At 31.1% G+C, this 13,250-nt stretch overlaps 1 protein-coding gene across 1 annotated transcript in view; it reads right to left on the bottom strand.

Annotated features, from left to right (window-relative positions):
• The window catches only part of LOC136978860 (beta-1,4-glucuronyltransferase 1-like), a 42,019-nt gene that overhangs the window by 16,413 nt on the left and 12,356 nt on the right, over positions 1-13,250 (bottom strand). Inside the window, exon 3 of the mRNA XM_067274678.1 lies at positions 11,448-12,470. Coding sequence (XP_067130779.1) covers positions 11,448-12,470 — 1,023 coding nt within the window. The remainder of the gene's footprint in view (positions 1-11,447; positions 12,471-13,250) is intronic.

The raw sequence follows: 13,250 nt of genomic DNA, 5'->3' as shown, positions 1-13,250 counted from the left end.
AAGTAAATAAATTTTCATTTTAATTGCCATTTCATTCGCTATCACCAAATTTATTACGTTTATTTAACTGTTTTAAATATATATTAACCACGTAGCTTATATAGATGTAAAATTCTATCAAATTAATTTTATTAAGCTTTAAATAAGACGTCACACATGCTATAATTTATATCCCTGGTGTGTGTGAGAGAACAAAGAAAAAAACAATCGCAAAAAAAAGTCTGGTATCGAAATATTGACAAAGTTTTAAAATAAGCTTAATATATAACACATAAATTATTATTTTTGCATTTAAAAAAAATCCAGCAACGAGTTGCGTAACTTTCCACGCGAGTTAAAATTGTGTATGGCTGCATCTGTTATAAAAATTTTACATAAAATCTCGTATTAGTTATTACACGATGATAAAAAGCTTACTTTTGAGGTGAGATGAGTTTATATATATATAAATGTAAATGCTTAATAATGAGTAAAATCTTCATTACATCCCACCCGTCTCAAGATAGTACACACAATCCCCTTTATTTCACCAACCCCTTAACTTTTACCCACCAAAATTTAATAGCATCATGCCCCTAATACACGAATCTTCCTGTAAAATTTCAGAAATTTTCGACGAAAGGCACGACAGCTATTAAGCTTTAAAGTAGGTAAACAAAATTGTGCTCCCCACAAAAAATGATGGGTTATTTTTTTATATTTTTTTATGACGCTTTAAGACCCCTAGACCAAAAATGTAAAAATCCCGGGGGTCATTTTTGACCCATCGCAATACTTTCCCTGTATAAAATTTATAACAGCCGGGAAAGTCGAAGTAATTTATCCCGACCGTAATAAAACAGGGCATTGCATTTGGAATAAATTTATTTTACTCCATTATAATTAAAGTGAACTGGAGAATGTTTTAAAATATTTTACAGTTACATTAATTGAAGGTTACATTTCAATACAAATTTACATCTCATTTTGTTTGTTCGCGGTTTGTTTCTGGGCATAACTAAGCGATTTACTAATTTTTATACGATCGCCCACACAAAGAAACATCTGGCGCGTTTTATCTGCCCATCCAAAACGTGCCCGCCCACACCATTTCGCTGTCTATATTTGGAGTAAAAACAGGGAAAAAAAGGAAATATCCACTGTTCTAATTTATTCAACTCTTTCTTCTACAGTAAATTATAAATGGGTTAAAATTTGTTTTATTGTAGCTAGATTTTTACGTTTCTTCGTGGAATATGGCAGGCCCAGCACCTGAGATCCATTTAACAAATTTTCTTAAATACTTTCATACTTTCCCCCCACACAAATTAGTATATGCAAATGAGGCTCGGAATCAAATAGTCCTACGGAACCTTTCCTATCTGAGTTTATGCCACCAGTAGCAGAGTGGATAAAACCACGAAAAACAGTCGTGGGTTCGCGCCTCACCAACAGGCTGGCTACGTGGAATTTTCTGGGCTTTATTCAACATTTCTAACATTTAAATATGGAACCAATTTCCCACAGAAAGTCTTCTCGTTAGACACCACCCATGGTAATTCTCCCGTGAATTCAGGAACCAGTTTCCACTAGAAAATCCTCCTGGGGCAGCCTTCTTAGCAGATCGCCCTCAATCTAATATACCCTTTGGGTTTACGACAATCTATTCCATTTGGGGAGGAGTAGCGCACGAAACCCACGAATTTGAATGATTGAGTGTATTTCGAAAGTAAATCCATCATATGAATCCTTGAATTTATAGCTTGCTGAATTACAATACATGCATCAAGGGGTGCGGTAATGAAATCATATCGGTTAGAATGATACCAGATAAGGTGTGAAGTGGAATTACTAAGATTCATTCAAATCATTTTCGGCAATATTTCACGCAAAGTTAGAGGATTATAATTGCTCAGAATAAGTTAGAAAATATTAATTTTAAAACTATTATTCTAATTATACAGAAATTTATGGAATTTATAGTAAAATAAATACTCATTTTCGATGAATTAAGTTCAAAATTAATGACATTCATTAATCACAAACTGAAACATTGGATTAGAAAATAAATGGTAATAAATTCAACGCATTTTAATACACGTTGAAAATAATTTATAGGTTAAAACGCTGCATTAATTCTTAATTATTTTTTATTTACTTTTATTCGAGATTTTTCATAGTAAATATATTATTAAATTAGTTATTTTTTAAACGTATTTAATTCGGAATTGATCGAGATTTTTTTTTTTTACAATTTTTACAAATATGTGTGTATTTAATTATAATTAACTCTGCATATTTTAAATTTATACGCTTCTAAGAACATTCGTTTGTTAATTCAACGTTTGTAACTTAAAAAATTAATATGGCCTATTGACTTATACTTAAAGCAACAATCACAAGCAAACAATAGATCATATACGTACTGTACATGTACAAGTAAATAATACAATAAGCATCATAAGCAAATAACAGAGCATACACAATTGGCCCTAAAAGGGCGAAGTATATTCTATTATTTGCTCATGATTTCTTTTTTTAATATGAACAAACTCTGAGAAACTCTTCCCGTATAAATTCTTTAAATAATTTCAAACTTTTTAATAATAATAATAAATAAATAAGATAACCAAATTCATTTTCAATCATTTGGAACAACATAAAAATCATCAAAGCGCAAACACCTCGATAATTTTATAACATTCTTTTACTTTGTCAAAAGATATTTTAAATTTAGCTGAATAACGGGATAATTAAGTGCCTTTTACAAAACTCACCCGGTGCAAAATCGGAGAAACAATAAGCTATTTAATTTTTCTGGGTAGAAAGTTTCCGCTGACGAACTCTTAATTTATTGATTGATACAAAATTCTTTCCCCCCTTTTTTTCGTACACTGCTGATAATGCTGTTATTATTTAATTAACTGCATCAGCTATCTACTTGCTTACAGAAATGTGTCTCCAGGGAATCTCTCTGCAATTAATCTTGGGGTCTGGCAAATTCTGATAGCAATAAAGTTGTTTTCTATTAGATAATGTCTCCATTGTATTTACTTGTCATTCTTAAAACGAACTTATCTAAAATTCGTATTTTTATTGTTTAACGCGCGTAATTTATACTTTAAATTATTAACGTTTTCGAAAATAAATTCGAAATTATGTATATTGGTTTTCGTGTACCGATATCTATGACTCGCTATCTTAATTACTTCAACGACAAATTTGACCCAAGAGTCTACTTACACCACGAACTGTACACAGTTACGCGGTTAAAAATGTCATACAGTAATATCAATGGGTGGCCCATAAGCCGAGAACCACAGGACTTACGTTTATCTTTCTTGTTTTATGTGTAAAGCATGGCGCTGAATAAAGAGGAACGAATTCGAGTCATTTTTGATGGTGGTGACCCACACAGTCAGCCAGTTTCACAGGCTGCATCCAGTCTAGATGCTGGAAACTTCACGCCATCAAAAATAACTTAGACTCCTTCCTTCTTACTCAGCATCATGCTTTACCTGTAAACGAATAAATAAAGAACGACGCTCCTGTGATTCTAGAATTACGAAGACCCCTTATACGAGTTTAATTTCTCTAATTTTCACTTTTTAATTTTAAAAAAGTAAGGCATGAAATGTTCTTCCAGAACGATATAAACACCGAAGTAAAAATCCTATTCTATTACAGAGCATTTATTAAGTATAAATATTATGTATCGTTTTAAATATGTCAGCCATGACCGTAACATGAATTTTCATACTTAATTTTTAATCACTGGAATTGTAATATGATCGTTTATTTGTCTTACAAGATATGAAAATAGAAGTTATAATCATGTTAATCACAAACGTTAGAAATTTTGATTCGTGTTTACATCTTTACTCTTATAATTATTGTTTGACCTAAACAAAATTATACAGAATCAATGCCACTAGAATTTAAGGTAAAAGTAAGGTGAAGATCATCATTCTGTATAAACGTATGATTCGGTTTATGAAAAAAACTGATAATATTTAATATTTCAACAAATCATTTAAGAAATGTTTCTATTAACTGAGTTCTTCGATAAGAAATTGTTTAAAAGTAAGATTAATCTAGAATTTAATAATGTCCATTCTTCACTTCATATTCGATTTCCACTCCAAGGTTTCTTTTTCCCCCCTTCTTCTTTTCCAATTTTGTGAAAGTGTTTTTCTCTGAAATACGATAGTTAAATATTTGGTTTAATAACAAAAATTGTTTTAGTCAATTTTTACACATCATCTCGGATTTTTACGGCACTGTGTTTATTCTCCAAATTTTAGCTTTATGAAATATCAAACAGATTAATTCTGTTTCATTCAAGTTTTAAGATTCCCATTTTATACAGGAGATATTTTTAGAAAGATAAATTTTACAATAAAAGATTATAAAAAGCATTGTGATTCATTTTGTATTTTTTAATTCAAAACGAAAGCAATAATCAATTAATGTAAGAAATATGTCTATACATTTACAACTTGACTATTTTTCACCCGTCTATGCTTGTCACATCAGTTTTTTTTTTACGGTTTTCTGCGCTAAATTTAGCAATAATATAGGAAACAATTCAATTATTATTGAGAAATCTAGCTAATTCGCACAAAATTCGATTTGGATAATCTCATTCTGGTTTCTTTGATTTAAGGCATCCTTGTAATTTCGCGAAAATACAATTAAGATACGTTAAAACAACATTTTCATCTTTATGCTAGGTGCGCTAGGAATAATTCAGAAATATTCTTGACTCCACGTTAAAAATTACATTCTACTAGGCATTGTAATAAAGTAAACCGATGTAATCTTATTTATACTGTTATTTAATACAACAAAAATAAATCCCGTAAATCTCCAAGATTCATTGATGAATTTTCGATCACTTTAAAACCGATATAACTTAGCAAGAGACAGCTAAGTTTTACTTCGCACTAACCTTATTCAAACTTCATTTACAAGTGAATGAATCCACCGTACAAGTCGTGGGTTCGCACCTGACCAACAGGCTAACCAAGTGGAGTTTTCCGGATTCTCTTCACGTATCTAACACCTAAATAGCTGCCCAGTTTCTCAGAGAAAATCCTCTTGGGAGACATATCCTTTGGCATATCACCCGTGTGTATCGTAGCTGTATCCTATCTAACCAAACCACACTACTTTAACAATATTCAACTTCTGAATATTTTACATCCGAAACGAAAGTTTTCTACGACATTTTCTCTGTATTAACTTCTAAATATCAATTCCCAGCACGATTTTCTTCAGATTTGGAAATTCGAACAGATGTAAGAAAGATTAAAAGAAGCGCACAGACCACGTAAAAAGCATCTAATCAGATTATTTTTTTCGGAAATGTTTCAAGAGAAACGAGTGGCCACTTATAGAAACTGGTCTAAAATTTTAAAAAATAATTTCTAGCAAGATATAAGAAATAAATTTTAAATTGATTAGCTTTATTGCAAGTTTACACTTAACTACAAAATTATCTAAATCGGGGATTCTTAACGGGATCGATATTGACCTCTAGGAGCTGATCGACTTGAAAGAGGGCTCGACACATGCCAAGGGGTTGAACCACGATCGATAGAAATTATATAATATACTGTATATAATATATAAATACTGCTTTATTTAGGCGAGTAATTACGTTTAGTTTATGTAAAACAAAATGATTAATGGCTGATTATAATGTATAGGTAATAATTACTTTGTACTTGTTAATAAATATAAATAATTTACGCTCGTTAGCAGATTTTTATAATGATCAAAGTATTAAAATCCAATGTGAATATTTTAAGGAATCAATAAGGGTAAAATGTTTTATAAAGTAGTAGTTAGATTTAAAAAAGAATGGAAATTCTTGAACAAGCAAAATTACTTCTATCGAATTGTGTAAATTTAGTTAAATTTGTATATATTTTATTGTACTGTAATAATATAGAAATTTTGTAATCGACGTACGGCATTGAACAGATTTATATGTATTGATATCAATATAAATCTACGGAAAATTGGGACAAAACTCACCGTACTTTATATTCCGATATTGAACAACACTCACAAAAATCCAACAACAAGTTGTGTAACTTTCCCTGCAAAAATCTTTAAATTGTGTGTGATGCCATCTGTTACGAGATTTTATTAAAAACATCTATTATTATTTATTATTATAAAATGGCAAAAAGCTTAATTCTAAGAGTCGAAATGAGTTTTATAAAAAAATTTGTAAATGCTAATAAATAAAATCTTCGTTAGGTCCGTCTACACTCGCGATGTCACATCACTCCCTCGACCTTTAACTACCAAAATTTGATAGCATCAATGTCCCTAATAAACAAACCTCCCTGCAAAATATCAGAAATTTCCGACAAAAAGTACAGAAGTTATTAAGCTTCGAGACGGGTAAACAAAATTGTGCCCCCTACACTAGCAACCATAGAGGGGAAAAAACATTTTTTTTTTTTTTTGCATTTCTCGACGTTAAAAGCCCCCTAAAGTTCAAAAAATGTAAAAATCTTTGGAGATCATTTTTGACCGATCGCAATATTCTGGTCAAAACTGAAAAATCAAAATTACTTACGAAAAAACGAGTAAACAAATTTTGTTTTTTTTTACGAGTGAACGTTGTGGAACGAGTAGAATGAATCCTTAACACAGCTGTTTAAATTGCAGTTCAAGGTAATTTTATTCTGATACAAATCGAAATATACAGCTGAAGCCAGCGCTGTTCAGCCTTACAAATTCAGATTAAAAATCAGTAGTGAGATAAATTTAAGTTAATGTAGTATAATCAGGTTCATAAGCTAACAGCTGTGATTCTACACGGAATTAATTCATCAGTATACTGCTTTAATTTGAAATACAATAAAACAAACATCCATTTGTCACAACAGATGACCAAAATTCTCTAAAATTAAAAGGATTTCTTACGATTTATCGCTTTGAAATTCTGATGGTTTACGTAAATGTTAAATACAGAGGGGTGTAAAGTAGGTATACAGTTGTCAATCTGGGAAATAGATATCTGGTGTTCATTATTGTTATCATCATCTTTTATTATTTTGCATACCTTACTTGTGATTTAATTTATCTATAAAAATGTTTTTTCTTCTATTTTTCTCATAACTACTTTGTAACCCCTCTGTATATTCACAAAACTAAGGCTGAATTGCATTTACAATGAATCCTCTAAACAAAAAACTGATTCAAAATTAGGTCTGATTAATTATAACGTTATAGTAGTATTTAAAACACAGTTCCTTTATAAAATTTAATTAAAAGTTATCCCAAAATAGAATGCATTCAAGTGCAGAGATACGGAAAATGGGAAAAAGAAAAAAAAAAAAAGGCATTTAATAGGTTTCTCACTTTACTAGGACGGCTCAAGGCTATTTCTCGCACCTAATTGGGCTACAAACTCCGACAATACGCTAGAGACAAATGTACTCGGGGGCACCACAGCACCTCTTTTCCAAATTGCCTAACGGCGCTACAAAGTGGATTTTGGGTAGCGCGTAAGGGAATTGGTCAATGAGGATAAGTGGATTTGCAATAAACAACTAAATATTAATCGCGTTAATTCACTCCACCCTTGTAGGCAGAAAATTGAATGCTACTGCGAAATTGTCTATTAGTAGTAAATGTAAAATTCATCAAATTCAGAATGTTTCCACGGGCTAATTTCAGCAAAAGGTGGTGGCATTTTTCTGCATCAAGCGGTATTTTTTCCCAAAATTCTTGTGTAAAATACGTCGTACGAAAAACTATTCTTGAATCGTTTCTTCATTTAACCAATTGTTTTGGAGGGGGGATCTTTTTCCAAGATTGTGATTAATCTACATTATTTAACAGAATAAAATTTTGGACACGTTATTCCAAACAAAATCGGCCAGTTTACACGAATTTAAATAAAAAATCAAGTAAAATATTTACCTGAATACTCCCTTTTTAATTTAATTTATCCTTAAATTTGATTGAAATTAATATGTTTTCTATTAATTATCAGTTCACTAGTTGAATAAATCAATTTTTTTTTTATAGTTTATTATCTGGATCCTTGTTTGTCAGTTTAAATTTTAATATAGATATTAATTTTTATAGAGAGAAATTCACTTTAAAGTCTATCGATCTCGTGGAAGAGTCTGTTAAAGTGCTGTTCCTTGTTCGTCAGAATCTCGCTTCGGATATGGATGTTGTCGGATTATATTCAGGATTGTTGTTTGAGGAGAGCATCATAGGTACTACGACTGTGACGTTGCACTTAATCAAATTTTAATATATATATATAAATTTGAAACAAAAATAGAAATTTTGCATATTATCACAATTACTTAATGAAAATTCAAGATGAAAAGGAGATATTTATGATGATTCTTTTTCATTTTGTCATTCAAAATTCTGAAATATTTTTCTTCATTTCACTAATTTACGTTATTCATATTTCCTGTTTTTCCAATTTTTTTTTTAAATATTTAACGAAATTATTTGAATATTTAGGAGTTGAATAACCAAGCAGAAAATTAACAACCAGAAATGTAGAATAGCAACATCCTCTGTTTAAAGTATCATCGCATAATCAGATTTTTGGTAACATGGCACGTAAATCACGTGTAATATTTTATGCAAAAAGCTAAATCACGGTAACATATGTGCATGCCCGAGACATTTACAGATTAAACGTATATAAATAAAAATTTTAAACAGATTATGAATCATATTGCTTATCCCTAGAGCCCTGTAAATTCGTCCAATCAATGAGTGTACTTGGCGTCGTCATGGACAACATGCTTATAATTTATTGCCGAATAACGCGTTAAAAATATCGGAATAGTCGTAAAAAAATATGAAGAATCGATCGTATCTGTTAAAGCATTTGATGCCGAAAACAATTTGTGGGTAACTCTCAGTATAACGGATACGATTGTTTGATACAATGATCTACATTACTTACAATTGAAAATCTCATTTGGTTGGCTTGGTGGGATGTGACATTGCAACAAGCGAACCATCTGCCGAGGAGATTCTTTCCGAAAGAACTATGTACGGGAAACTGTCCCCTAATCAGGTGTTAGACACGTGAACACGACCCGAAAAACTTCACGTGGTTTAGTCAGGCGTGAAACCGCGACCAGCGTTTATGGTTATAGCCACTCGGCCATTGGTGGGCAAGTTCTTATTTACAATATTCATCATATTCATGTAAGTTTTATAACTTAATGTAGACTGATTGAACTATTGATTGATTTATTAATTAACACGCCAACACATTAAGACTATGTCCGGCCACAACTACGTTCATTACGGATGGGCTTGACCCACATGGGGTTCGACCAATATAAATGAATAATGGAGAGCGCTATCTCGACTCGTAATACTACTACGATAAATTATACTTGGAATATATATTATTCATTACTTTATGAACTACACCGATGTCGAAAAGTTCTACATCACTTGATACAGTATTTCAAAACTATTGATTAATCAAAACGATAAAAAAAAAATGGTGTTTTTGAAAACATCAGATCCACGAATAAACAAAGCGATTACTTTGTATAGGTGTAGACTTTAATTATGCAAAATAAGAAAAATTAAATTCATTCGAAAGTCGTAAACGGGTGTATATTAATGTACAATGTTCCTGCATAAGGTATGGGAATCTTCACCGATTTTTCATATGGGGGTGTTTATCAGGTTTTGATTATGGCTCAAAAAAGTCACCCAACAACCGGTCCTACGTGCACGAATATTATTGTCCACGAATATGAAGTCTGAATCCATGGCGATTCTGTAGGTTCCAATGTACGTTTCCACACGCTTGACTAAGTCTTCTGGCAAATATATAGCACTAAACACAATGCCTCACAAATGATACCAGCACTTCCAAATTTCTCTTTCTCCGATGTGAAACAGGTCGCGTACTTGTCACGTATGACAATTTTGTCCATCCTGACAGTATTCAACATACTTCTCCCTTGCATCAGTTAGGGTAGCACATTTGACATCTTCAAAATACGTGAAGAAAAAATACTTTGAAGAAAAGCAGGAATTCAGATAAAACTCGTAGTATCTGTACGAGAAATAGTACTTCTCACTAGAACTTTTTCAGAACGTTGTAAATCATATTTATATTCCGTCAGAAATTTTCATGGGGAAAAAATAACACTATCGCTATAAATTTCATAATACCAAACGAGATTAGTTTACTAAGAAAGTGCGTATTAAGTTGTACTTCTTAATTTCTTCTTCTTAATTCTTACTTCCGAATATGTTTAGAATGATGTGTATGTGAATATGAATTCTTATGTACTGTACACATTTGAAATCTGTACAGCAGCATTTGAAATTTAAAAAGTTTTGACAAACAATAGTTTTTGTTTCATGTACTACAAACTGTATTATTATATGATGTATACACCGTGCATACGTAACATTATTTAAGACAGATTATTATTCATGAAGTGCTTAACAGTTTCAGTATCAGGTATTATCGTCAAACTAAATTACACGTTTAAAAAAAAATCTCAAATTTCAAATAAGCTACAGTTTATTTTTTATTCATTTTAGTAGCCAATAGAGAAATTGCTGATATATTTCAACAAGAAATGTTCCCCCCCCCATACGTCAAGATTTACCATATATGAGGACCCTAAATAAATGTTAGTGTTCCTATTAAGGCCCTAGCTCCTTATAAGGTCCACCAATAATATTACGTATAGTAACAGATCGAACCATCGATTTTAATTGAAAAATAAAACAATCACGTGCATACAGTTTCCTTCCCTACACTAATTTAGGATATAAGTGTTATGTTAGGAAAGTGTTTTTCTTATGACATCTGAAACATTATAAATCTTTGCTACTGCAAAAACATTAATAATGAAACTACAGCAGTTTTATAGATCTAATAAGGTTCGACGAAACTGATTTGGATCTCATTATAATTCCCTGCATATATCATTAATATAAAATTGAGTTAATTTAATACGTCAGAAACGAATGGAATTGACATCTGTAGATACAAATGAAGGTCTGTAAGCTTTAATACACAACATCGTATATCCAGAAACCTTTGCAAGTTTTACATGTAAATGAATAATAAGCAACAACTAAGTAAAAATTCTGATTGTACTCTTGTAAATACTAAAATGAGCTTCATTAGGAACCATTGCACCTAATAAAGCCCAATTGCAGTGTTACAAAAAATGTTATCCTCTCAATTTAATAGACTTTTTTATACAATACTGTGATGTCTAAAGTTTATTTAACATTAAACAGTTTGGCATTACAACTATGCTAAGTACTAATAATATTTAAACAAAAATGAAGCAAGCTTTAATCACAGCATTCCCCTTAACAATTTTGAATTGATATTTATTTAAAATCATACGTTTAACAAAAAATATCTTAAATTAATAAAATCTTAACTTAAATAACAACAAAATGATACCTACTTGACTTATTCTGTTAAATCCATACTGACGAAATCGCTCGTCATAATAAGGAACGGTATTGCGTCCAATGTAAAAAGGCTCCCAAGGATCTCTCCACAGAACTTCAAACAAAACACTTAATTTTTCAGCAAGAGGTTCTCGCTGCCAGGCTTCATAATCAGTATATTTCTGACATTTCCAGCACAACTCAAAATAGAATGGTCTTGCTTCCATCAATTCAACAAGTTGCAAAAGACTAGTTTTATCTTTTGGAATTTCAGTTTCATCTTTCATTTCATATGCTGGCACCACATAAACTGTTTTATCGTCCTTATTTGATTCAAAAAACAATCTATTTTCTTTGGCAAAAGTCAGAAAATCTTCATGCAAATGATCACTAGGGACAAGATCTATATCGATTACAAATACAAATTCAGTTAAGGCATTTCTTCTGGCAACATTACGTAAAAGATTATTAGGATATGGCACACTATGGGCATAATTCTTTCCAATTCCATGGTTTTGGAGTCTTTCTTGTAAAAGATCACATGATTCTGGAAATGAAAGTTGTAACTGAATGTCTGTAGTAGGATTGTTTAGAGGATAAATAAGATGAAAACTGGTATTATGCCTTATAGATGGAAAACATTGTCTCAAATGTAATATTGCTTCTACAGCTAACGGAATATCTTGTGTAATGCTAAACACTGACACAGAAATAGGTCCATGCCATCTTAATGACAATTTATCTAACTGATATAATTCATTAATTGTACAGTGAGTAATCAAACTGACATCATGTTGTAAACTATGTTTTAATCCCATTAATTCTGCCCTAAGGAGAAAGTTCACTATACGAAATTCTCCACTAGAATCTAAAACACTACTCTGCTGAATTGCCTTGAGCATTTGAGCTCTGTCTTCTTTCATTTCAGCTTCATGATATTCTTTTCCTACATTTTCCCAGATTCGACCTACTGTATCTTTTTGATGATGACTGTTCTTTCTGGCTTCAAGACGACTTAAAAGTGTCATATGAATCACCTAACAACAAAATTAAACATTTAAATTAAATTTCAAATGACAGTTGTAATTCAAGAGATATAATCTACAGTTAAACTCTATTTTGCAGATTGTATTCTTTTCAAATTATAAAATATCATTCATCTTAAACTATACATCAGTTTTTTAAATCCTTGATAAAATTTTCTGATGATTTAACTATCATTTTAAGTTTATTTATTGATATAAATTATACAAGTTACAATTAAAATTAACTAGCTAGTTAATTTTAATTACATGCTGCATGTTCCTGGTGTTTCAAGGCTTTTGAAGGGGTGGAGATTGGTGAGGTTGAGTTAGAAGAGGCTGATAAAAACAACGGTCTTGGTAACTAAAATGTACATTTATTGACCTCAGTATTTACAATAATGAAAATGTAAAACAAAAAATTGCTCAAACTAAAGTTAACAGGGGGTGGTACCCCAACATGTTTGTCTCTTAGACTTCACATTGTACCTTTACCATGCCTAAACCGTCGCACCTTTCTCAAATCTCTTCAGCGGCACCTTCTACAGGGCCAGTCAGAGCTTTAATTTGATACATGAACCCAGTCATTTAATCAAACTAAGTCAGACAAACTGAAATCCTCTTTCAATTAATATGCAGATGATAATTAATCAATCAATGCTACTTTGGAAAAAAGTTTTAGTATCATCATCTTTTAATTTTGAAGTTTTAATAACTTCATGTGAAAAATTGTTTAAAAGAATTTAACTTATTACTATTTATTTGAACATTTCACGCTCATTCATAACAATGTTT

This window comes from Centruroides vittatus, unplaced genomic scaffold, assembly GCF_030686945.1.
Source record: "Centruroides vittatus isolate TY-2023 unplaced genomic scaffold, ASM3068694v2 contig_559, whole genome shotgun sequence".
NCBI classification, from domain to species: Eukaryota; Metazoa; Arthropoda; class Arachnida; order Scorpiones; family Buthidae; genus Centruroides; species Centruroides vittatus.
The sequence above is the reverse complement of the archived record's forward strand: the minus strand, read 5'-3'. Positions and strand labels throughout refer to the sequence as shown.